The 24,784-nt window shown below is 37.4% G+C and overlaps 4 protein-coding genes across 7 annotated transcripts; all 4 read left to right on the plus strand.

Moving 5' to 3' along the window:
- The first annotated feature begins 1,056 nt into the window (after positions 1–1,056).
- On the plus strand, positions 1,057–5,489 carry p2ry12 (purinergic receptor P2Y12). Of its 2 annotated transcripts, none has more exons than XM_037980512.1 (3): positions 1,057–2,478; positions 2,655–2,743; positions 3,621–5,489. In XM_037980512.1, exons 2-3 carry the CDS (start codon positions 2,663–2,665, stop codon positions 4,431–4,433), a joined length of 894 nt encoding a protein of 297 aa, XP_037836440.1. In that variant the 5' UTR covers positions 1,057–2,478; positions 2,655–2,662; the 3' UTR covers positions 4,434–5,489. The 2 variants fall into 2 exon arrangements, with proteins under 2 accessions (XP_037836440.1, XP_017280194.1); XM_017424705.3 differs by having other exon boundaries at positions 1,084–2,478; positions 2,655–2,908.
- A 2,965-nt stretch (positions 5,490–8,454) lies between these two features.
- On the plus strand, positions 8,455–9,444 carry LOC108240888 (P2Y purinoceptor 13-like). Its single transcript, XM_017424685.1, has one exon. It carries the CDS (start codon positions 8,455–8,457, stop codon positions 9,442–9,444), a length of 990 nt encoding a protein of 329 aa, XP_017280174.1.
- Positions 9,445–14,501: 5,057 nt separating this feature from the next.
- LOC108240889 (P2Y purinoceptor 13-like) lies at positions 14,502–16,032 on the plus strand. The gene is made up of 2 exons (XM_017424686.1): positions 14,502–14,535; positions 15,023–16,032. Exons 1-2 carry the CDS (start codon positions 14,502–14,504, stop codon positions 16,030–16,032), a joined length of 1,044 nt encoding a protein of 347 aa, XP_017280175.1.
- Positions 16,033–17,467: 1,435 nt separating this feature from the next.
- On the plus strand, positions 17,468–22,476 carry LOC108240816 (P2Y purinoceptor 13). Of its 3 annotated transcripts, XM_017424601.3 has the most exons (4): positions 17,470–17,696; positions 18,521–18,722; positions 18,810–19,199; positions 20,765–22,476. In XM_017424601.3, exons 2-4 carry the CDS (start codon positions 18,540–18,542, stop codon positions 21,239–21,241), a joined length of 1,050 nt encoding a protein of 349 aa, XP_017280090.1. In that variant the 5' UTR covers positions 17,470–17,696; positions 18,521–18,539; the 3' UTR covers positions 21,242–22,476. The 3 variants fall into 3 exon arrangements, with proteins under 3 accessions (XP_024863487.1, XP_017280090.1, XP_037835534.1); XM_025007719.2 differs by lacking the exon at positions 18,521–18,722 and having other exon boundaries at positions 17,468–17,696; XM_037979606.1 differs by lacking the exon at positions 17,470–17,696 and having other exon boundaries at positions 17,712–18,722.
- The last annotated feature ends 2,308 nt before the right edge of the window (positions 22,477–24,784 follow it).

Genomic DNA, 24,784 nt, shown 5'->3' on the forward strand with positions numbered 1-24,784 from the left:
TGCTAACAAGCAGACCAAATGGAAGTCTCAGAAAAAAACAACAAATACATGACTAAAGGTTGCATTTTTAAGGGTTTAACATAAAAAATATCTAATTTTTCATCTCAAAATCTTGTGTTGGTTTGTACAAACACTATTTTATAAACCTTTACATCACAGTCAGTTTCACTTCATATGTTTTTCTTTTTCTTTGATTTTTTGGCAATTACAAGTCCCTGCAGCAGTATTTTGGGTCTTGGCCTAACTTAGATTAGTTGTTAGCTCAATAATTTTGATTGAAATTAGACTCCCTTTTCACCCAAAATGAAGTCACTAAAGCAGCTATCTACAACAGGTAAGGTAATAATTGTTTAGGAACTTGCCATACAGTCATTTTAAAAAAACATCTGGATTTTCCCTTTGAATAGACTTGTGGTCTAGGAATTAGTTGTCACAGTTGTGGTGCAGATGAACCCAGAAGTGCATACTCGACACGAGGAGCTCAAAGAAATAAACTAAACTTTATTTACGAAACAGCAAATGCTGACATGGCAGCAAACCAACTTACAAAACTAGGAGTGGACACAGGGATAAACCAAGGAAGCACAGAAAGGGCCAGCGGTAGCATGAGAACGCACAATGCTCCGCTGAGGAGACACAGGGGAGAAGACAATATACAGAGCGAGCTAATGAAGCAGAATGACAAACACCTGGTGGAGAACAACTAATAGAGTGGGCAGAGTAGGAGTGGAATGAGGAACAGCAAACCAAAACCCAGGAAGCTGGCAGACAGTTTATTTATGCTTGTTATTCTCCTTCTCCTGTCCTCCTTCGACAGAGCTGACACAGATTACAGCGTGTGTAAATGCTTTCCCACATTGCGTGTACGTGCTTACCGGTGGAATTCAATATCATTTCATTATGCTTATGTGTGAGTCATTCAAATTTGAAAGACAAAAATAAAAGCTAAGATAACAAGCTTGCCTGGCACTTGTGTGTGATTTTAAAAACTTATGTATCAAAAACAAACCATACATAAACCACATCCTAATATGTTGTGTTTATTTTTTATCAGAACTGATTTGAGAAAAGAAAGTTAGTGTTAAATTGAAAAGCGGCCAGTGGATTTGTTGAGTCCCCTCCTGAAGAGTGCACGCTTTATTTACTCCTGATCGGAAGCAGATGCACATAAGTCATAGCTGTGGGAGACAAGAAGTGATGTAAATATGAGCGAATGGGGAACTGACCTCGAATGCAACGCTTTGGACATAATGCCATTTAACCAACAGGAAAAACCGCAATGCCAGTAAATGCACACATCAAACGTTTTAGATGAGCTTTTCTTTACAGCCTGAATACTGCTGAATAGACCAGTCTGGCGCAGACTGCAGGAAGTTGCAAAGTTGCCACACGAAGTGGTGACTCAAGGATGAAGGGTCAGAATGTCATCATGTCCTTGTGATAAAAAAAGAAGAAGTAGAGAGCATCGTGTTCAGGAATTGGTCTTTTATACTGTATGAAAATAAATAAAACCTTAAAAATGCTGTTGATCTCATCCACAAATCAGCCAAAAATTCACAACACACACACCGCTGGACTTGGAGCAGAATACGGAGTTCAGCAAAATGTTTTTATTGTTCTGATTATTGAAACAGCACAGGCGCAACAGTGCATTTTACAGTCATAACTGAAAAGAAAATGACTACACATTTCTCTGTACATATTCCTGCTGCTGAATTAAGTAACTCTGTGACTTTTTAAATGTCTACTTTGTAATCAAACAGTATTTGTCGCATTTTCGTGAAAGACAATTTGACTTTACAGTGTGTTTTGTATAATTCTGCGTGGCCAGAGAATGAGGTGAATAACTGAAACAAATACTGCACTCTGCAGGTGATTCTGGTGCCAGTTTATTGCAAATTTACAGTGAATACATATATTTTAATAGGACTGAGTTAGTGATCAAAAACAGCTTTTATTTAGAACATGGCTGTAAATATGTGCAAAAAGAGCATTAAATTATTGGAGGAAGTTGCATCAGGTAGACGATAATACAGACAAAGTGGAAGTTGTGCAATTGTTTTCAAATTTAGAAAAAAGTGAAAAAAGAGGAAGCACGTGCATGTGCGATAAAGTTCAAATGTGTAATAAAACGCGAGGGCTTCTTGATCCGTCGGTGCTGTATATGACCGATGCTAATTTTTGTTTTTAAAAAACTGCACTGTAAAGATGCATAGAACTGTCCTCTGGATTAGAAAACAGAAAATCCTTTTATTCATCTGGTTTAAATCCCACCCAGAGTTGGGGTTTTTTTCCACCCTGAATGTTGTCCTGTCATTTTTTTTTTGTGACAGGAAAGAAAAAGAAGAAATGAGAGTCTTCCTGTAACAACCCACAGACACGCTTCTGCTCAAAACACTGAAAGGTTATAACATTTGGACAGAAAACTGAGAAGACGGACTAATAAATTGTTCTTCCGCACATCATCAAAGCTACCAGGTCAGTTACAGAACCGTAAACTACTTTTACAACAGTCGTTTAGATTAGATGTTGATTGAACAAATGACTTACCTTTTTTTTTAAATTGAAGACTCAATTATTTATTTATTGAATCATTTAGTCTCTTTTTCATGTGTGATTTCAAAAACTAGTTCTCTTTTTGTGTTTGAAAACAGACCCAGTCATGGAGACGAACACAACGTTCCCCATGTTCTCCGGTAACCACACCAACGGCTCCTGCTCCCGTGACAACGTTTTCAAGACGGTGGTTTTACCTGTCCTTTACTCCTGTCTTTTCTTGGTGGGAATATGTCTGAACTGTTTGGCAGCATGGGTGTTGTTTCACGTCCCCTCTCGGTCTCACTTCATTATTTACCTGAAGAATATTGTTGTTGCTGATATCATCATGACGCTGACGTTCCCCTTTAAGGTTAGCTATATTTACACACAGCAATATGTAGTAATCTTTTGAAGTGGGGTTCTGTGGAAATGTTTTGAACAATTTATAGCTCTTTGGAGAAATGACATTTAATGTGATTATGGAGTTAACAGCTAAGTCCATAAGTTAGCATCCACAGGAAGCGCTACATATTTTTTTCACATTGGAGCTGTTTGAACACATCAGAAATCCACTTTGACCCTGGCTTCTCTCAGGCTAGCCGTCTGATCAGATCTAAGCTCTGTTTTTTTTTTAATTAAGACCATTTAAAGAGATACCTGTCACAAGTATGAGATTATTGTTTCAACATTTTTCACGGAACCTCACATCTGTTCAGTATATTCTACTAGCCCTTCGATGTTTACATGTGTCTTTCACCTACAAAAGGTGTTTTCTTTGTTGGTAATTTACAAGAGATCCACCCTTCTGTAGTCATGTGTTTCTTGTTTTCTAATGCAAATTTTGAAGCAGGATGTCTGCTCCTATGAGTTTGTGACAAAGCATTTTTTCGATTGCTCAACTGGTTGTTGTTTTGTCACAACTAGGGAGCAATCAGAAGTAAATGTGTCAAAAATGTTTCTGTAATTTTACAAAATAGCCTTAGCAAAGTTTTTTTTTTTGTTTGTTCAAAGGCATCTTATCTTGTTTGATGGTTATTTGAATGTTTAAGAGACCTAAAAGAATAAATGTTCTGGTTCTACAGGTGTTGTCAGACTCCAACATGGCAACCACTCGCCTGAGGATGTTTGTGTGCCGTGTCTCCTCGGTTCTGTTTTACCTCACCATGTACATCAGCATCCTGTTCTTTGGCCTCATCAGCATTGACCGCTGCAGGAAGACCCTCACACCTTTCCGAGGCACGAACGCTGACCGGCTCACCCGAAGAAAAGTTCTTTCAGGAACCATCTGGACTATTCTGCTGATCCTCTGCCTGCCCAATGTGATCCTCACCAGTAAAACTCCGACTTCCCCTTTTTTTAAATGCAGCGACCTGAAGACAGAAGCTGGGCTGTACTGGCATGGGGTGGTAAATGATGTCTGTCAAGTGATTTTCTGGGGCAACCTGGTGACTGTGATGATATGCTACACTCTAATCACCAAAGAACTGTACAAATCCTACTCTCGTACCAAGTCTCACAGCACTGAAGGGACTGTATCTCTAGCACCAAGTAGGGAAACAACTCGGAAGCCTAAGGAGAACAAAAGAAAAACAATGAATGTGAATGTATTCTTGATTCTAGCAGTGTTCTTTGTGTGCTTTGTGCCTTTTCACTTCGCCCGAATTCCGTACACAATGAGCCAAACCAGGCGGGTTTACTTTGATTGTACACTCAAGCTTTTTTTCTTTCAGCTGAAGGAAAGCACACTTTTCCTCTCATCCTTAAACGCTGTACTGGACCCTCTAATCTACTTTTTCCTCTGTCAGTCCTTCAGGACCACTCTATTCAGGACCCTGCGGCTGCCCCCTGGTATGTGTAGGTGGCAACAGGATCCAAACTCATCTGTCTCTACATAAAAAAAACAACACTGGCATAAGAAAGACTTAAGGAGAATTATGGTGAAAAATTGCTACACCATATACAAAGTCATATATACAGAGTCACAAAATTATTACAGATCATTATAACTCACTTTAACGTTTTTATATTTACAATCCAAAATAATGTACCACACTTAGCTTCTCTTTCTGTTCCGTTAATTTTCAAATGTGCAAATTGCTTTCTTTTACAATTTCGTTTTAAAGGGGAAATACAAATAATCATGAAGGGAAAATGAAATAAAATGTCAAAATAACAAAATAATTTTAGTTAATTAAACACTATCATACAGTAAAACACTCAAGTGGCCCCTCTCTCTGATTTAAGACGTTAATGACTTGTATTTAGAGCTTTTGTGTCAAAATCCCAAAGTGGGGTCATTACCACCTTGGTTGGTGATGTAGAAGGAGGCGGGGCCAGCTGTGGCAGACCGCTGAAGGACACTGAGGAGGTTACTGTGCTTATCAGTGAAAATGGAAGCAGAAGAAGCAAGATTATTGGCTTGAAACCCCTTTTTTTTGTCTGAAGTGATGCTGTAGGGATTTGAGCCCCACATTTCACAAGGGGAGCTCCCAAGCTTTACAATGACGTCACGCAGTCTTCAAGAACTTTCCCATTCGGACAGAGAGAGGAGATGGTGGGATACAGCGGATGCCGGTCCGACAAGCAGTGATGGTTCTATTGAAGGTTTGTATTTCAGGTGGAACGTTAACTCCACAGTCGGTCACCAGACTTTGGGTTGTAATTTTCACCAGGAGCTGAACTAACCACATCCATCAAACCTTCTTGTCCTCCAGGAAGCTGAAGAACGACTCAGCTATTGTAGTTTTGGGTCGGTTTACACAAATATTTGAACGCACTGAACCATTTCATTCCCACACTATCTGTGTTTACTATTTACTGCCTTGTTGGCGTTCCTGTGTTTGGCACTCGATACGTCACACTTCTGAGTGATCACAGAAAATCCTGATGTGACCTGAGTAATTTTTTTGATCTTTGATTATTCATTTTACATTAGTGTAATGTTTTTAATATGAGTGGCTCTGAAAACAAGCACCTTTTATGACTTTCTTTTGATTTATGTTAGCTTCAAAACACTTTTCATTTTACCTTTAAAGCCAGTCTCGGCTTTAAGCTTTGCAAAATTTCATGATGAAACAACAATAAAAGAAGTTCAAAAAAAAATTTGTACTGGTTTTTACTCTATGGTTTGTGCAATTTATAATGTGGCTAAAAAGGACTTTATTTTGTTTGTTTTCTTTTTCAAACACAATACTGTATCTGACTCAGCTCATTTAAAGGCATCGTTCAGATCTTTAGAAATGGAGCACTGTGGAAATGTTGTGAACAATTACAAATAAAATTTTAACTGCTGCAGTCAGCTCTTTGAATGACCTTCATTTGGACTGATGAGCTAAGTGGCTAGTTGGAGCGGAACCAAGACGAGAAGGAATATGATGTTCATGCTGGAAGTACCCCTGGTTGCTGCTATTTGCTGTTACAAATAATCATAGAATTCAATAAAAATAAAACTATACGAAAATTACATCAGGCTAAAAGGTTATAAAATAGGGTTTTCATGAAGCACTGTGAAATATTCAAGACTGGAGTTGTTTTAAGATCTGTTAGCTCATTAATCTGGTCAGAATTAAACTCAGTATCAGGTATAAATAGGTATCAGAATAACTGTTCCTAACTTCACTACAAAACCTCACTTAAAAAGGTCAGAACTAGTGCTTTAATGCAGCTGCTTCTAATTGGTAATATACATACAGGACAGAAAATAAAAAACTCAAAATATAATCTTAAAAGTGGCTAATCGTCATAATGGTGTTCTGAAACTTATAAACATGATAGACATAAAGAATTTAAGTGATGTTCAAAGATAAATCACCTCACAGCAGGATGACAATCCAAAGCTTAGAACAACAAATGCCATTTGAATTTTTGCCCCAACTCTTGATATATTTGCATATCTCTGTTTTAAGAGGCTGACAAGATTGGTAATGTGATTCTTTAATAATCTCCCAGCGTGGACGACGCTGAGTTTAGAAGATAACCATTTTCACAGGTGAGTAGTTTAAGGTCATTTTGAAGAAAATCTGGTAGTGTTAAAGCAGTGAAACTGATATTACATAATAATAATAATAATTATAATATAAATAGTAATAAAAGCATGTATAGTCATCAGCTGACAACAAACTAGTTGCTCATATTTGGTTTAAGTATTACTGTTCATGTCTGTCCATTAGTAAAAATATCCACTTTCTTTCTGAAACAGCTATAGAGGAAGTTATGACAGCTTAACTTGTTTTTATTCTGCGATTTATGCTTATTTTACATGTTTTGGTCTTTAGCCTCATATGACTCAGATCACTTAGAGTTTCTACTTCTCCCTCAGTATGTTCACAGAAAAGAAATCTCAAAATATTATTTATACAGATCACTAATCACCAGAATGACTACATGTAAAGTGATAAACACAATGTGCATAAAGAAGACTTGTTGATGTTAAGTGACATGTTGTTTTATCTTTGAAAGACAACTCAAAGCTTAGCACAGGAGATGTCACCAACTATTGATGAAATTGATGTCAAAACCAAACAAGTGCAGCTCATATTTGGTTTTCCTGTTTTTGCACATGTGAATGAGAAGAAGAATTCAGATTAGTGACTAACCCAGTGTAATGACCTAAACCCAATTAGATTGAGTTGGGATTGAGGGTAACCTTTACCCCTTCAGTATCTCGAGGAGAAGGAGGTAGACAGGTATCTCCATCGTTTACTCAAAACTGGGACTGAAATTTGATAATATTTATAGATCTGGATTTTGTTTAACTGACTTATAGTCTGAGATTGAGTATTAAATAGAAAGGTTTTTAAATCACTACTATAGTGGAGAGAATAAGATGTTTTTAGATAGTAGATAGTAGATGCAGATAGTAGAATTTATCTGTACTTGATAAAATAATGTTGGGATGGTTGAAATCACAACCAACAACTGCATCATTTGCATTACTTTGTGTCAGAAAAGAAACTATCAGATTCAGATTTCGGGATGCATTCAAATGCTCTGGTAAGATATTAAAAATACAAAACACTTGTAAAACTAATGATAAATGAAAATCAGGTGCAGCTGGGCAGGCTGAGCAAAAAGAAACATGCAAAGCAGAAGTGATTCTGATCTTTAAGTTTGTCCGAAGCTGATTTCAGCAGCCAGCACTGACCTCGTCCTGAGCTGCTGTGAAGCCATAGCTCAAATTATTTGATGTTTCTATGAAAAGATTATGGGCAGTTAAAATCTTACCTGTGGTAGATACTTCTTTCAGTGGCCTCAGTTTGGAGAAAAAGAGTTTACATCTGACTGAATTGATGAACTGATGGCCAGTCCGAGCAGGGCAAAGACAAAATTGGATTGCTGCTGCATCAAAACAACTTAAATCTCTAAGATTTAAGAGCAGTTCATGTGAACACTGATATATAAAACCTTACATCACTGTTACTTTTGTATTGCCGCTATTTAGATAAAATTTTACGGTTATTTGCAAGTGCAAATAGTAGCAGCAGCAGTTAGCTGTAGCACTTTTAATGAAACATGGGACACTTCTGGCAGAAATATTAAAATATTTCTGATGAAATGTTTGTGTGATGTGAAGTTAACGGCTGTGTAAAGGTTTATAAATTAGCTTTCACATGAAACTTCTATAAATCTTTGAGATTGATTAGTTTTACGATGGTACCAATCTACTTTGGTTTTGGCTTTGTTCAGACTAGCTGCTAGCTCATCAGTCTGGTCAGAAATAAACATTATTTCTCCAAAAATCAGGCTACTGAGCTATTTACAAAAAGGAAGCTATTAACTGTTTATAAACTTCAACGATCTTTTTAAATATAGCCATATTATCACAGTATCATTTCATTATAAGTCGATGGCCCTGTTTATATTCGAGTGTCAAGTTATCATTTGTCAATCTTGTGTATTTTCTTACAGATCCTGAGGATGTTCAACACATCGCACCTTTCTTCTAACTGCCCCAAGGCCCCAGTCAGCCTTGTGACCATAAAAGCGGTTGTAGCGTGTCTCTTTTTCATCACATTCCCCCTTGCCTTATTACTAAATGGAGTCTCGCTGTGGGTGTCTTTACACCTCCGGTCGATCTCCACTTTTATAGTCTATCTGAAAAATCTCTCGATGGCTGACCTGCTCATGACGTTATCGATCCCTCCGATGGCGGCGAGCATGCTTCCTGCGGCGACGTACGAGGTGAAGGTCCTCAACTGCCGTTACTTCAGTGTCATCTTCTACACCAGTTTGTACACTAGCATTGCTCTGATGGGTCTTATCAGCGTGGACCGCTTCTTCAAAATTGTTAGGCCGTGCGGAAAGGTGTTGGGACAAAATGTGATCTTCAGCATAATATCATCCTCACTGGTTTGGATTGTTATTTTTGGCGGTACAGCCATTCCAACTGTCATTCTAACTGACCAGGCTCCTATTAATAAATCACACAATTTCTGCATGTCCATGAAAGGTCCAGCTGGGTTGAGTCTACACAACTCTGTGGTGACCTTTATGGAGACGCTCTTCTGGCTCGTCAGCACTCTGGTTGTGTTTTGTTACATTTGCATCACAGTGAGAGTCCTGCAGTCGTTCAGAAACTCTGGCAGCAACAACAACCAGGGAAAGAAGAAGACCAAGCTACGAGTCTTCTCCATCCTTCTTGTGTTTTTTGTGTGCTTTGCGCCTCTTCACTTGCTGCGCATCCCTTTCACTCTACATCAGATTTTCAACATCCAAGTCTGCAGCGTGGAATGGGTGCAGATTTTACACGAGCTCACCGTCTGGGTCGCCTCCACAAATGCCTGCTTGGATCCTTTTCTCTACATCAGCTTGTGCAAAGACTACAGAGGAAAGCTGACTGACATGATGAAAGTCAGTGGCGTTTGTGCTAAGTTTTTTATGCGGGAAAAAAGAAAACTAACCATATAAGTAATTTAGGAAATGTGAGCCTATTTTCTGAAAAGAGAAACATGAAAGTGCAACAACATCGTAGCCACAAGCTGAGAGTTTAAAATTTTTGTGTTGTACAGCCATCTAGTGATCTAATATGGACTAACATCTATTAAGACTAAAAACATCTATGTAGAAACAAGAGACAATAAATAATCCAGTCATTCTAATATTACATTTTAGATCCAAATCTCAGTAAATCTCAAAGGTTTTTATGTATGAAAGCAAAATGTTTCTCCTGTTTTTATTGTTTTCTGCATTTTTTGCTATTATTTGTATTTTTATTTAGTTGTCCTAAATAAAATATACAGCATGCGAACAGTAAACTTTTTACATTTATTTAAGGTTTAGACACTTTACACTCAGATTTAAGGAGGGCTTTCACGTATCAAAGGTTTGAACACATCAGTACATTTTCCTTAGTTTGACTTTTATCTGCATTTTAGACCCAAGTTGAAGACATCAGAGCGATCAAAAAACAGAACCAAGAGGTGAAGAAAACCAAGTTTATAAGGGTGTACACAATCTATATATTCATCCATAGATTCTTTGGGTAGCAACAGTAGCAACAAGCCCAGAATGGAAACCCACACACCTCTCTCCACAGATACACTCTCCAGCTCTTCCTGGGGGATCCCAGGGCATTCCCAGGTCAGAGAGGATACATAATCCCTACAGTAAGTTCTGGGTCTTCCTATGGGTCTCCTCCCAGTAGGACGTTCCCGGAAAACATCCAGAGAGAGGCGCCCAGGAGGCCTCCTAATCAGATTCCCAAACCACCTCAGCTGACATTTCCTTTTTGCAGAGGAGCAGCAGCTCGACTCCAGATGATGGACCCCCACTTGCTAACCCTTAAGGCTGTTTTACTCTCTGCAAGAAGTGAAGAAATCTGCTTGCTGTCACGTGGTTGTGAGATGCTGGTTTTTTAATTTGTTTTGTTTTTTGCGTGGACATTTCATGCTCCACAAGAACTCCTGGGAAACCCATTCCTCCTCCCACAGCACACTCCGCTGCCCGGCCAAGGCGTAATTCCTCCCGGTCAGCACAGCTATGGAGAGACGCCTGTGTCTCTGTGAGGTCTCCTCCGTGCACAATAACGGTGACATCTCTTTCCACAAGTTCTTCGCCATTTGATTATCTTTATAAGCTTTGCTGGAGCAGTTGTAAAGATGGCTGTATTTTCTAACAGCCTCGCCCAGCTCGTTCACAGCGGAGCAGTTGTAGCACAATGACTCCATGGAGTTCGCCCACTGTTTCGTATGAACACGCCCACAGCAAGGTTCTGACCAATCACACTATAGTCGAACCAATGACACTTGATAAACAAAAATTAAAAATCCCTCCATGTCATGAGAACATCTTAACCAGGACTTAATGTTGAATAGTTTCACTAGACTAGACAAGTAGGACACACCTCATTTGATCTGATTTTAAAGCATTTCATAATTTTTATTCATATTTTTACAAATAAATCATGTTTTTTTTTCGCAATAGCCTCAATGTCTGTGGACCAGGTGTTGAAAAATTAATGTTGAATGGTTTCATTAGGTGGGTGTGTCTTATTGGTCCAGTCTAATGAAACAATTCAACATTAACCCTTGGTCAGAAGTTCACATGACATGGAGGTTATTTCATTTTTGTTTTTCAAGTGTAATTGGTTCAATAATTTGTTGATAGTCCCTAAGCGAACCCTAAGTTTAGGAGGAGGGAGCACACAGAGGTGAGCCGACCAAAACCTAACTGTCAGGACTGGGTCAAACAGCAGGAAGATACTGCTGAAATATCCGTATATCCAACCTCAAGTCCCCCCAGAGTTCCGGTGCACTTCTGTTTTATGGAGTGAGTTTGCAGCGTTTCTTATATGCAAGTATTTTTGGTATTTGCATTTGTTTTGTTGGTTGTATGTTTTTTCTTCTGCTTATTTTCTGTAAGTCAACCAGGTTTAACATTGTAGAATCAGGTCCTCAACCAGTTTATGGTACATTTCATTTATCCAAGTTTAAGAGACCAACATAACTGAAAATTTAATAGAGTTATATGATTAATTGTTTTCTCTGTCTTATTTTATCTTGTAGAGAGAATAAGTTGTGTTTAGAGAACAGTTTTAACCACCAAAACAACAGAAATTTAAAAAATGTACATGCATTAGGTTTGTTCAAACTTTTAAAAGTGTGAAATCAGTTAGCAACTCCAAAAAAAACATCAAATTGTTTAGTGTGAAGAAAAATGTTCAATCTTCTAAATGATACTCAGAGTTTATGGCAGGTTAGTTTTATGATTCAGAACATTTCTTATGCTAATTGCTGACAGAGTCACGACTGTCATAAAACACGTGGAAGAGTTCGTCTCTATAAACTACCGTAAATCAAATAAACTTGTTGGAGTAAGGCGAGGCATAAATTTTGATATTTGAAGTCTATGTGTTGGACAAAGAAAACAGTTCGGGGTGGGGGCAGATCTCAGCTCTGAGTTCACCCTGTTGGCTGTTTGTCTGACGTCTGTTTTGTTTTTGTCAGAAGCCATTAAACTTTTCCTATTTTTGCATACGTCCTGATGAATTACCAGTCTTCACACAGCTGGAACTTCAATGCGTTTGCTAGGAAAATCAGCAGCGTTTCTTAAGCACCTGTTCTGTCAGCACGCTGTCAGACTGATTCATCTCTTAGAAGAAGGAGGCAAGTCTTCATTAGTAAGTTTTTTTTCACATTGTTACTTTATGAACGTATGTATTAGATGAGACAAAGAAAGGTAGTAAAATCATAATTTGTGGTGGCATTTTTGAGCCTGGAGCATTTGAGTTAAAACTGATCAAACAAGTGTTGTAATTGCGTTAAAGAAATATGTATTTGTCGCTTATCTAGTTTTCAATGACCTAAAGTAGATTTTTCCTCATTTGCTCCTTTTTAAAACTCAGTAGAATCAGTGAAAGTTCATTCAGCATGGGTTTCCTGCCTTTCTTTCCCCTGTTGTAGCAAAATAGACTTTATATTGAAGAAAGTTTAATAAGGGAATTATTCATCAAGTTGAAGTCAGAACAAATTTATAGTTTTTGCATCAATAATTGAATCAGTTCAGTTTTTGAAAAGTTTAATTGAAATTTTAATGTCATTTTATTTATAACAAAAACTTGTCTTATAGCTCCAGTCAGGTAGCCTTTAATTATATTTGGTTTTATCGGGTTGTTCAATTTGAAAATCACTACTTAATAAAACAAAGTGACGGCTTCTCATCTTCATTCATGACTAGTTGGAAAAAAAACTCAAATAAATATGGTTGTTTACTGTAAAACACCTGTTTACTTTGAGTAAATCCGTGGTTGATATATAGATAGTGGCTCATTGACAGAATATTTGTGAACTGTAAAGACTTTAAAGCAGTTTTTGTTTTTTCTTTTGTCAAAATTAACACAAAATTTTATGTCAAAATCTATTAGTAAAACATTTCACTTGGTTACATCCTGTTTTCTAATTTAAAAAATCATATTTTACTATTTAAATTATAAACCAACTGGAATAGTTACAGTTCACATAAGGCCACTTTAAATTTTTTGTTTTGTTTTTTTGACTGACAGAACCAAAGTGTTCTCTCTGTGTGATGTTGTATGTTGCTGCTCTAAAGGTTGGCCTTCAAAGCCTCTAGTGGTGTAATTTCTATTTTGTTATGAACATAAACTATAGAAACAGTGGTTACGAAATTAATCTGTATTCCTGCGACTGTAAGGCTGTCATTGACTGAAATGACCACAACAGTGACGGTAAGTGATAATTGAAGCAGACTGAAAATAGCCTCTAAAACAACAATGCACACTGATACGCGACAATTTAAACTGTAAAAAAACGCAGAGCTGCAGGCAAAATGCAAGTGGTTTTTTTACTGTTTGGGTCGTAAACCTGATACAACTACAGCTCATTGCAGTTCAGGTTTTTGTTGCACAGATGCGTCGTGTTCAAGCAAAGCAATGTGGCATTTATTGTACATATGTCATGCAGCGCAGATGAATCACACTTACTGCACTCACCACAACTTTCCCACCACATCATTTACAGATAAACATCAGGCAACAGAAACGCTCTGGTGCAAGACAAAATGCAAGATGAATGCAAGATAAAACAGATTGTTTTAAAGAAGGTACTGCAGCTACTGTATGTGGAGGTCCATAATGTATTCAACAGGTTGTTTTAAGTCCTAAAATGATGTTTTTATGATTTATTTTAGAAGAATGACCATTTATGCATCTTAACTGGGCTGCCAGAATTAATGGCCTGAAACATTTTTTTATGTCTGAATAAGTACTATTAATTACTTAGTGTATTTTTTTTTTAAGTGCAGTATCGCTCCTAAGTTGTTTATTGCTGTAGTGTGAACGTCAGGTAACAGGAACCCTCACCCTGAAAGCTGGACTGCAATGGGATTTTAAAGCACAAATTGCTTTTCAAAATGCAGTTTTGTGGATTTCTGGAATGTTATAAGCACATTTATATCATTTAACATCATTTTTTTATTATTATTATTATTTTAGAAACTCGAAAAATGGTACATGTTCACTTGTCTTAATGACTAACATAAAGCTCTCTTACATAACACTTTAAACTTGCTCTGAATTTTTCATTCATTATTGTGATGAATTTTCACTCCTTTGGCTCTGATAGTTAAGATTTCCCAGACATATGCATATGAGACATATAAACAAAACAAAGTAAACATAAAAAATGTAGGTGATGTTAAAAAAAATGTTCAAACTAATAAACTATAGCCCAATAAAAGTAATCTACTTTCCTGTAGCTTGCCCATATATGCCAGGATTTATGAATTTGCACTTACTTTTTCACTTTACTGACTTTTTGTGGTTAGATCTACAAAATCTGGAGGTTTATGTGAATACAGTTATGAAAAGATAAAAAAGAATCTCCATAAAGTACACATTTTTGCAAAAATAAAATGTATTTACACTGTTACACGTCTAACATTATAATAATTTCCAATTTTATATTTTCTTTTGCTTAGCCTGGATTTCACAAGGAGAAAAGTAAGGGTTGATGGATGATTACTCAGAGCCACACTTTAATCAGCGTGAGTAGAGAACCCAAAGAAGCTCCACACATTACACGTACATGTAAAATACTAAATGAATTAAAGGCCAAGCAGTCCTTGAAAGAATGCATATCACCCGCCATCTGTCATACCAGAGATTAAAATTAAAATCATTTTACAATGAGACGGGACAGAGTTGTAGCTGCTTTGGTCAAAAGAATGTAGCTCAATATCTGTAAAATTGACTGAGGTATAGCCATTTTTGTGTTGGCTAAGGTCAGTTAGCTGTGACATCATGAATGGGGTTGTTTCCAAATGTTACTGCTTTAGATGTACAGCCGTGATTACTTTCTGAAAGTTTCAGTAAAATCTGTCCTCTGGTTCATGAAATAACAGTTTATGTCATAGTTTTAAACAAAGAAGTTGCATAATATGTAGAAAAAATATTTGGTAGCTCATGAAGTCATTTGTGTCTTTAAACTGTCTGTAATTTGGTTTCTAATTTGTCCCTTTTTTTTTTCTTTAGATGTAATGGACCCATCACTCCAAACATCTTTCAATCTTTCTGACTGTTACAGTTTAGCATATAATCCTAATATAATCCCAACTCTCTTCTTTCTGATGTTCCCCATAGCCTTGCTGCTAAATGTTGTGGCAGCGTGGGTGTCTCTGCACCTGAAGGCCACTTCCACCTTTGTGGTGTACCTGAAAAATCTTGTGGCTGCTGACATTATCATGACCTTGATGATCCCAATCAAAGCTGCAGGCGACCTGCCGGGTGCATGGCAGCATTTAGCTGTTCCCACATGTCGCTTTTTCACCGTCATCTTCTACAACGCACAGTACACCTGCATCGCTTTGCTGGGCTGTATCAGCCTGGACCGCTTCTTTAAGATCATGATGCCCCGCAGCAGATTTTTTGGCCAGAGTTTGACCTTTAGCAAAGTGATCTCGGGCGCAGTCTGGGTGCTTCTGTTTGGAGGCACAGGTCTGCCAAATATCCTTTTAACTAACAAGCAGGTAGTCAACGTGACAGAAATCAGTACTTGCACAATCCTGAAAGGACCCGCAGGAATAGAGTTCCACGAAAAAGCATCTCTTACTCTGAATGTTTTCTTTTGGCTCGTCAGCATGATCATTGTGGTTTGCTACATCTGCATCGCAAACAAAGTGGTCCAGTCCTACAGAAAGTCTGGCAGCAACAACAGCCAGGGAAAGCAGAAAATCAAACTGCGTGTTTTTTTGGTGATAATTGTGTTTTTCGCGTGTTTTGGTCCGTACCACATGATCAGAATTCCATACACTTTTCAGCAGGTCAGCTATTCTGACACCAAGTGCTCTCCCATGTATGAACGCATCAGGTTTGCCAAGGAACTCAGCTACTGGCTCGCCACGACAAACATCTGCATGGACCCGCTCCTCTACGTCTTCCTTTGTCGGGAGTTCAAGGAGAAACTCATGTCGATGATGGAAAATGTGATGATCTCATTTAACGTTGTTACAGGAAGCAAACTGAAAGTCCCTTTGCCCCACTAAAAATGTTACTGCTGCCTTTCCTTTTCTTCCAGGGGTTAGGGTGAGGTGTAAAATCATTGGAAAAGTAAAAAGACAATTATTACAGCAATAATTCAGATCCTTTAAAGTGTTTAAAGTTAAAGTATCTTACAGGGCTGCGACTGTTAGAGACTAGTTGGTGACTCAAAACTGTGAAAACAAGTGTGTAGTACAATCTGTAGTACAAATTATTTGAACGTGTTCAAAATTTAAGTGTCAAGTCCTTGAGTCTTTATGACTCGTGCAAGGAAATCGAGAACCCCCAACAAATGTGAGAATGGAGACATGGTGGAGACTCCTTTGCAAATACTGTTTGCCAACTAGTTGCCAACAGACGCAGCAGCTAGTCTTTGTGGTTATTTACTCATAACGCTGCAATTATTTGTAAGCATAAAAAAGTGGCAGCAGCAGCTAGCTGTGGCTATACCCTTTCAGCTCACCTCACTTCAAAAGATCTGAATTTATTCAGAATCTTTAAATGGNGGGGGGGGGGGGGGTTGTTTGTTTGTTTGTTTTAAAATAGCTCTGGAAAGTATACATTGCAAGGCATGTGATGGTGAAAAACATAAAATGAAACTTAACTTGTGCATTTAAACGGAAGTATAATGAGGTTTGTGGTTAGATACCAGATAGGTCAGGTTCTGAGTTAGGTCCTGCAAATGTGCAGCTGTAAATATTATGGCAATCCCTGTTTATAATTTACTGTAAAACAAACGAATAGGAAAAAACTGTGTGTAGAATAATTTCACTGTATTGATTATTGTTTGTTGGTTATTTAATATCCTGTTTGATGTACAAAAACATATTTTAGTGCACTCATTTAAAAACTGAATAAACACTGCATGCTTGACAGCTGGTCAGCTTAGTTTTTTCATCCTTCGGAAATGTGATGTATGTGATGTCATAAATGATAATGGGATGTAAATCCTAAAGTCTGTGCAGATTTCAAAACAAGTAACTGTGTCATTCACAATAAAGCCGATTCCGACCAAACAACAGCACATGTGTGGAGTGAGCACAGTAGTAAACACATGAATGCCATTTCTCTGACACTTTCTCCTCTATTTCTGTCCCATTTCCTGGCTCAGATCCAACAGAAGTCTCACAGGAAGTCATATTTGGATGTTCTCAGAAAGAACTATTGTTTTTCAACACGAAGGACAGAAAGGACCCCGACAACAAAACTTAATCAAATATGATTACTGGGAAAACTTGTATCGAAGATTTCCTGCAGTTGACAAAAGTTGCAGGTTAAACGTACTTTTTCAAAAACTACATTTTAAATTCGCCACCTGTAGTGGTGAATTTAAGGGGAAATGAATACGTTCACTTTAAATGCCCACTTCTTTTTTTCTTTTCTTTTCTTTTGACTGATCTTAACATATGCTGAGGCATGAAGGGAGGTGCAACATTGTGCAGGAGGTCTCAGCATTTGGTTCAATGTCAAAGCATTCACGTGCAAAGAGCTGGTAAGACTGAAGCAGGCTTGCGGCGGCAGAGGGGCTGGCACGGAGCACAGCGAGCCTCTCAGCAGACAATTGAAACAGGAAGCAAGGAAGGAAGGGGTCTTTCACCCGGAGGAAGACTGGCAAACGCATTGGGATTGTGACAAGACAGCCACACAGTAACTCCAGAGACCACCAATTGTAAGAGCATCAAACACACACACACACAGAAACAACACACACACTTCAATGGAGAAAAAGAGGAGGGGTGGAAGCATCGAGTGAGACAGACTCCCAACTAGAATTTCTTTACTGATAAATCAATAGGAGATTTTCTGTATTTTTCTTTACTTTTTGAAAGTTTCACTTTCCTTTTTTGGATAAAGGGGAGAAAGGGGATTTGGATATTTCACTTCCTTCTCTTTTCTTTTTTTTTTTTGAAATACTGAGTTTTCCATGGCTCTCAGTATTCTTCAAATGCTGACAATCACAGTAAAGAAACGAAAGGAGGGTAAGGCTTAGCTTCTAGATAAATCTATTTGAGATAAAATATCAGTTATGTGAAAGTATAACTATAACGCTGCACATATCTCCTAGACTGACAGATGAAAGCAAAGTGACTTCACCACTGGTTTGTAAACTACATCTAAGATTTTTTTATTATTATTTTGCCTTAGCCATTTTGCATATTTTGTTCCTAGAATTAATGTGCAAGAGATGGAGCCTTCAACTTATTTCTGTTTTACACTTCTGGAAACTAAAAGTACATGGGATATGAAAGTAATAGATTTTAGTTACTTTGGGCACCAGCACCTTGTACTTCTTTGTAGAGCCACTCCATTTTTGTTGGCGGATGCAGGTCTTCAACAGTGTTTTGTTGTTCAATGCAATGTTTCCTGACAAAATGTTAAACTGTAATGAGATGGTTGATGCTGCTCCGTTTGATTGGTTTGATTGGTTAACACTTGTACAAGGTCCTCTCTTCGTAATGTCTTTCAAAGTGTGTTTTTCTCACCCATTTAAAGATCTACTGAACGCTGGAAGATGAACAACACATCGTCCAATGCCCCCATTGGGTGTAATTCCACTAATGGTGTAACAAGCGTGGTTTTACCTGGTCTGTACGGCATCCTCTGTTTAGTCGCCCTGATACTGAACTCCCTTGCTGCATGGATCTTTTTCAAAATCCCCAGCAATTCAACATTTGTGGTCTTTCTAAAAAATGTGGTAAGCCACTGAATAAGGCTTTCATGAAGCAAATGCTTTGAGAATTGCAAATAACAACAAGACGTACCTCTTATGCTTTAACAACAGGTAGTGGCTGACTTGCTGATGACCCTGACCATCCCTATAAAAGTCTTGAGTGATGCAAATGGGGGTTCCGGGGATCTACGTGCCTTTCACTGCAGATACTCTGGTGTCCTCTTCTACACCACCATGTACATCAGCATTTTGTTGCTGGGCCTCATCAGTTTGGACCGTTACTTGAAGATCGTCAAGCCCTTTGAGAAGTGTCCTCTGCAGCGGGTCCGTGTTGGACAGCTTCTGTGCGCAGCTGTTTGGGTGGTGATGTTATCTCTGGCTCTACCCAACATCATTCTCAGCAATAAGCCGCCAAAATTCTCTCAGAATAGAATCAAGTGTTCCTCCATGAAGAACAAAGCTGGTCTGCGGTGGCATACAGGACTCAACTACTTCTGTCAGGTAGATATTCTGAAAAGAAATAAGAACTTTTAAAAATTGGGTTTATTCTGGTGAATGAAAGTGTTTCAGATATGTCATAAAGTCACATCTAGTGTTTCAAGCAAACAGTCAATGCCTTGGTTCTGAAAAAAGTCATGAACAATTAATATTGCACCTGTTGAAGATAGCTCTTTGACTCAGTTTAGTAAAACAGAGTTTAATTTTGACCAAAATAATCTCTAATCTGAGCAGGATCAAAACCAGAGTAGATTACTTTGCTTTTGGTCTGTGTAATTTTGCATTACAGGTTTTTTTACAGCAGATGTGTGATTCATTGTCAACAACATCTCATGTGAAACACATATTGCAGAACAGAATGAATTGGGTGACACATGGCAGGAAACTATCTGATAAGGTTGGATAAAACTCTTAAAATTGTAGCATTTCAGTCTATCTGGGTTTTGTTTAAAGTGTGATTCACGGTGTAACACAGTTTCTGTTTCTGGCAAGTGGTATTTCCCAACTCCTTTTATTGCAAAACAACAGAAAATACCCATTATTTCTTTTAAAATTTTGTGGCTTACATGCTGTATTTTTGACAGAAAAAACTAAACACAAAACAAAAAACAGTTTTGATCCTTACGCTTCATGAATCAGACAACCAATTTACAAATTTGCCTTTTTACAATGTAATACCAGTTACTATTAATTGTCAAGACAAATAAATTTAAGCAATCCAAAAAATAAAATAAAAATGTTTTAATTTAATTTACCTTCCTTAACTCTAGATTTTGCAAGAAATTTCTAGAATTTGAGTTTAATAAATCTTCTAAAATGTTCTAGAATATTCTAAACTTGAATATATATAAATATTATATGGTAATAAATAAATATATTATATATATTTATACATTATTATATTATATAAATATTTAAAACTTTTAGAAATTTCTAGGACTTTCTAGAAAGCACTGGAAGAATAGTGAAATTTAGCCATTTTCTATTTTGTTTAGCTAGTTTTAACCCAAAAAACAAGACAACAGTAAAATTTTGTTACCTAGTGTTCTGGATGCATTATGATTTATCTAAAATTGTTTTATGATCGCATCACAGCCCTCTGCATCATAATCAATCTGAATCGTGAGTTGCCTAAAGATTCCCACCCCTAATCTTCACACATTAGATTTTGCTGTGGCAGGACAGACGGACAGTAGTCAACTCTGGTCTCTGCCTACCTCAGATTAGCTGTAAGCTCATCAGTTTGGTAAAACAGAAATTATTTCTCCAAACTAAAGTAGTCAAACAGGTGAGATAATAACTGTTCATAACCTTTTTCACAGAACCCCATTCATAAAAAAACACTAGTCCTGTGACTGTTTTTCTAATGTTTACAGACTTCATGCACTATGCCTTTTCTATGCAACTGTGTTATTTTAACTTCATGGATGAGTGTGGTATCAGCAACCTTATCCTAGTCTCATCAAAAGCTGAATATGTTTATTGCGTACCCTCCATTCAGTCATGTGGGACACAAATTTGGCTTCAACTTTCTGTTTTGCTTCATGAGTGTTTATGTTTACTTTTAGGTTGTATTTTGGGGCACGTTTGCCTTGATGGTCGTTTGCTACACAGTCATCAGCAAGAAGGTCTATGAGTCATACAAAGCCTCCAAGAGCAGCTCTCGGAGTGCAAGTCGAAGAACCAAAGCAAAAGTGTTTGTGGTGGTGGGGGTGTTTTTTATCTGCTTCGCCCCGTTCCACTTCGTTCGCGTTCCTTACACTCTGACTCAAACCAACAGCACACCAGCTACTTGCAGAGCAAAGGATGCATTATACCTAGCTAAGGAAACCACATTGTGGCTGTCGACCACTAATGTATGTCTTGACCCACTAATTTATGTCTTCCTGTGCAAGGTGTTCATGAGAAGACTGACGGCCACATTCTGCAAAGCTGCCATGGGCAGTCCGAGAGCAACATCCATACAAATAGAGATGTCACAAATGAACCACAAACTGTCACCTAATGACATTTCCAAACAATTCATATCAGAGACTTCAGGATGAGCCTGAAACACTGTTTATTGTACTTGTTACAAAATCTGTTCAATTCAGTTGAATGAACAGTGCTATTTAAAGGCACAAGTTAAGTGGAGGTCATTAAGTTTTGTGCACACATTGCCTATTATTTCTGCACTGACCGAGCACTTCTGCACATGGTTTGCTTACTCATCTTAAACGTTTCCTTAACTATCCCCTTTGTCATTTTCTACTTCCTGTTGTCTAATCTTGTACAAACTGCCTTTCCCCTTTGCCGAACTTTTTTCTGAAACGTGCAAACTCTGACAGCACAAACTTTTTCATGTTTATTTATCTATGAGGTACTGAATGAATTGGGGATGAAATGGTGAAAAAGCAGAAGTTTAGATCGATTTAGTGGCAGTCATATATATGGTGAGTCTTATGTAATATTGTTAACCAAATGTATATTTGACACATTACAACTGTATATAGGTTCTTTTCATGGAGGAGAACTTGAAGAAATGAGTCATGCAAATATTGAGCTTAAAGGTTTAGTTTCCTCTTTCTATATTAGACATACCAGATAACGGAGGAGGAGTCTGAAATGTGGTAAACTTGAATTTCTGATTAAATTCTTGACAAATGTGGAAAAAAACAGGTTGATCATTATCATTTTTGCATAAAACTGCCAGATTTTCTTTTTTTTTTATACACGTAACAAAACTTTACAAAGTTAAAAAGTACATGTATGTAGCAGGTTACCTTTACTTTTGAATACAGCAAAATAAAAGTAACTTAAATTAGTTCATAGCCACATAAGTCATTCCAGGAAACAAACAGATAGTTTCCTGCTTGTAGTGATGTAGAAATCAAAAATAGACAAAAGAGAAAAAATGTATATTGTTATAATGTTACTAACTAAATAAACAAAGCCTTATTATATGTACATATTTGCCCTTTCAGTTATTTAAATGCATGTAATTATTGGGTCTATTTTATGAAAGACATTTTGACTTGAAAGAACAGGACCAGCACTGGTGCATTAACAGAAAATTCTGGGTTTGCAGAAATGAGTCACAGCCAGCATTAATAGAACTGTGGTTCTCCTATTCTGTTAAATCAAAACATCTGCCATGAAACAGGTCAGCTGTTTTAAAAAAATGCAACAGTAATCTATTGGAAAGTGCAAACAACCGTTTGTGGGTTCTTCTTTTTTATGTTTTTGTTTACATGATGTTACAGGTTTTGTTTTTTATTAATCATTAAAAAACATCAAAACACATGATTTGTGATCATTTGTCCCGTTGAAAGTTTTGTTATTATGAGAAAAATTATATCATGCTTCTCTTTTGAACATAATAGTGAAATATGTAATGAATGTTTGCTCACTGAACGGGTCTAAACTTCTTTATGTGCTTTGCTTAATTATTATTTTTATTATTATTTCTTTGTCTGGTAAAATATTTGGTTTTTGTGTTCATATCTGACCTATGTTTCACATTTGTACATTTTAAACCTGTGAGCTCGACTAAAGAGGATTCTGTATTTGTGTTTAACAAGACTGGTGATCAATACCTGCGGCCTTTTGCCAATTATCATTAACTGGACCAACAACCAGCTCTACATACAAGATAAACGGAGCCACGTTGGCATCACTTATTGGTTTATAAACGGTAATTCTGAGAGAAGAAGTGACCATATGTGGAAAAGAAAGTGGAGATGGTCATATTTGAAACTTCTAGCCTAATATCTACTCGATTATGGAAATGCTTTCCGAAAGGACCACCAGCACTTTATTAGAAAGAGATATTTTTATAAAATAACTGAAAACATTTTTGACCTCATGAAAGAAGCTTTTCTTTTTTACCTAATCAGGGAGTATTGGCTCCAAAGCCACACCCTAGCAGCCATCCGTGTTTCAGAACAAAAGAATTTTCCTCGTGCGCTTAACTTCTGAAGAAAAACTGAGCTATTTCCACCTTTTGTGTATAATAGTGGCCTGCAAAACATCCTTGCAAAACTGGAAATAAATGATAAAATGTTCGATAACGCTGAAGGCTAACTAAGTTTAACATTACCCCGAAGTACATCACCTTCTAAATAACTCACTGAACCAGAGAAGAGAAAAATATTTGTGAATCTAAAATAAATTGACTTCCTGTACTCTGCAACAACTAAAAGATGGGTTTTAGGACATTCGCAAACTATTTGTGCAGGATTAATGTCACCACCCACATGATTTATAATTGAGTCTGCATGCGGGTTTGATTAATCTAATAATGAAATATGATCTCTCTCCAGCCCACCCTCTGTCGGTCGTGACAGAAGCTGATATTTGGGCAGGAAATTAATGAGCTACAGCGCGGTCAGAGCGGCGACTACAGCCACCGGGAGGGCCGTTTGTCACCCGCAGATTAAATCAGCTGACAGATGACCCTGTAGCTGAGAATCATGAGAAATGTTAAATGGCATTAACGGAAATTAAACAAACCGTGTGTTTGCACACACTCAGGTTGTGGGCAAATTGTGCCAAATTCCTCAAGGAGGACAGGACTAACAGTTCCTTCGAACTGGTTGGTTGGGTCAGAAAGACCTGACATGTTTACACATCAGTAAAGCCAATCAGAATGTCTTTTTAAGGTTTCATGTCAAGATGTTCCAGAAATATAAAAGCAGCTTAATGGAGCTTCATTCACAGGAAAACAAGTCATTCTAACACATGGTTAAAGTGTTCAAACTGTCTCTGACAGAAATACAAATCAAATAATAAACGTTTAACTCACTTTTACCTCAACTAATCGCAGCAAAATTACCCAGCTTCAGCTGATGAAATGAGATGCTCGCCAACAACAGGGTCAACCCCGAGTGGGTAAAGTGCAACGCTCAGTTGCACTTGAGCTTCCAGTATAGCACAAAAAGAGTCTAAATACAGAACCTTATATAAAATAATGTGAAATGGCTCAAATCAATGACCATATTTCTCAACTGCTGTCCTTATTTTAGTTTTGATAGCAAAAGCTTTCCTGATCAGTGGCTGAAAGCTGAGAATGTGGTTTGATGAGGGTTTATTTTATTATTAAATGAACCTAAAATTTATTTTCCATCACAACAGCTACATTTATAGAATCCCACAAAAAGATAACAAATACTAAAAACAAAAAGAAAAGAAGTACGGAGGAAAAATCCAATAAAAATACACAATTTCCTTTGACTTCCTGGTACATTTTCTGGAATACTGCAATAGGGCTGCTGTAAATACTTATCTGCAATGAACCGTTTTGCCCACTAGGGGGCAGAAGAACATATAATAAAATAAAATAACCTACTGTCTCAAATTTGACTGAAAAAGGACAGCGTGTCCTCCCAATTACAGATTGTGCATGTCATGAAGAGACTAAAACTGAGCATTTCAGACTCAATTTCACAAGAAAAACTGCAGCCTAAGAAGAAATATCTGACACCACGCTCTAAAACAGTCAAAGCGTATCTGACTACGTATCAAATAAACTTAGCAAGGCTTTAAATTAGCATGAAATAGCCCCTTTAAAAGGACAGATACTATATGAGAAATACATTTATGAACAGGGT

The sequence above is a fragment of the Kryptolebias marmoratus genome, linkage group LG2 (assembly GCF_001649575.2).
Source record: "Kryptolebias marmoratus isolate JLee-2015 linkage group LG2, ASM164957v2, whole genome shotgun sequence".
NCBI lineage: Eukaryota > Metazoa > Chordata > Actinopteri > Cyprinodontiformes > Rivulidae > Kryptolebias > Kryptolebias marmoratus.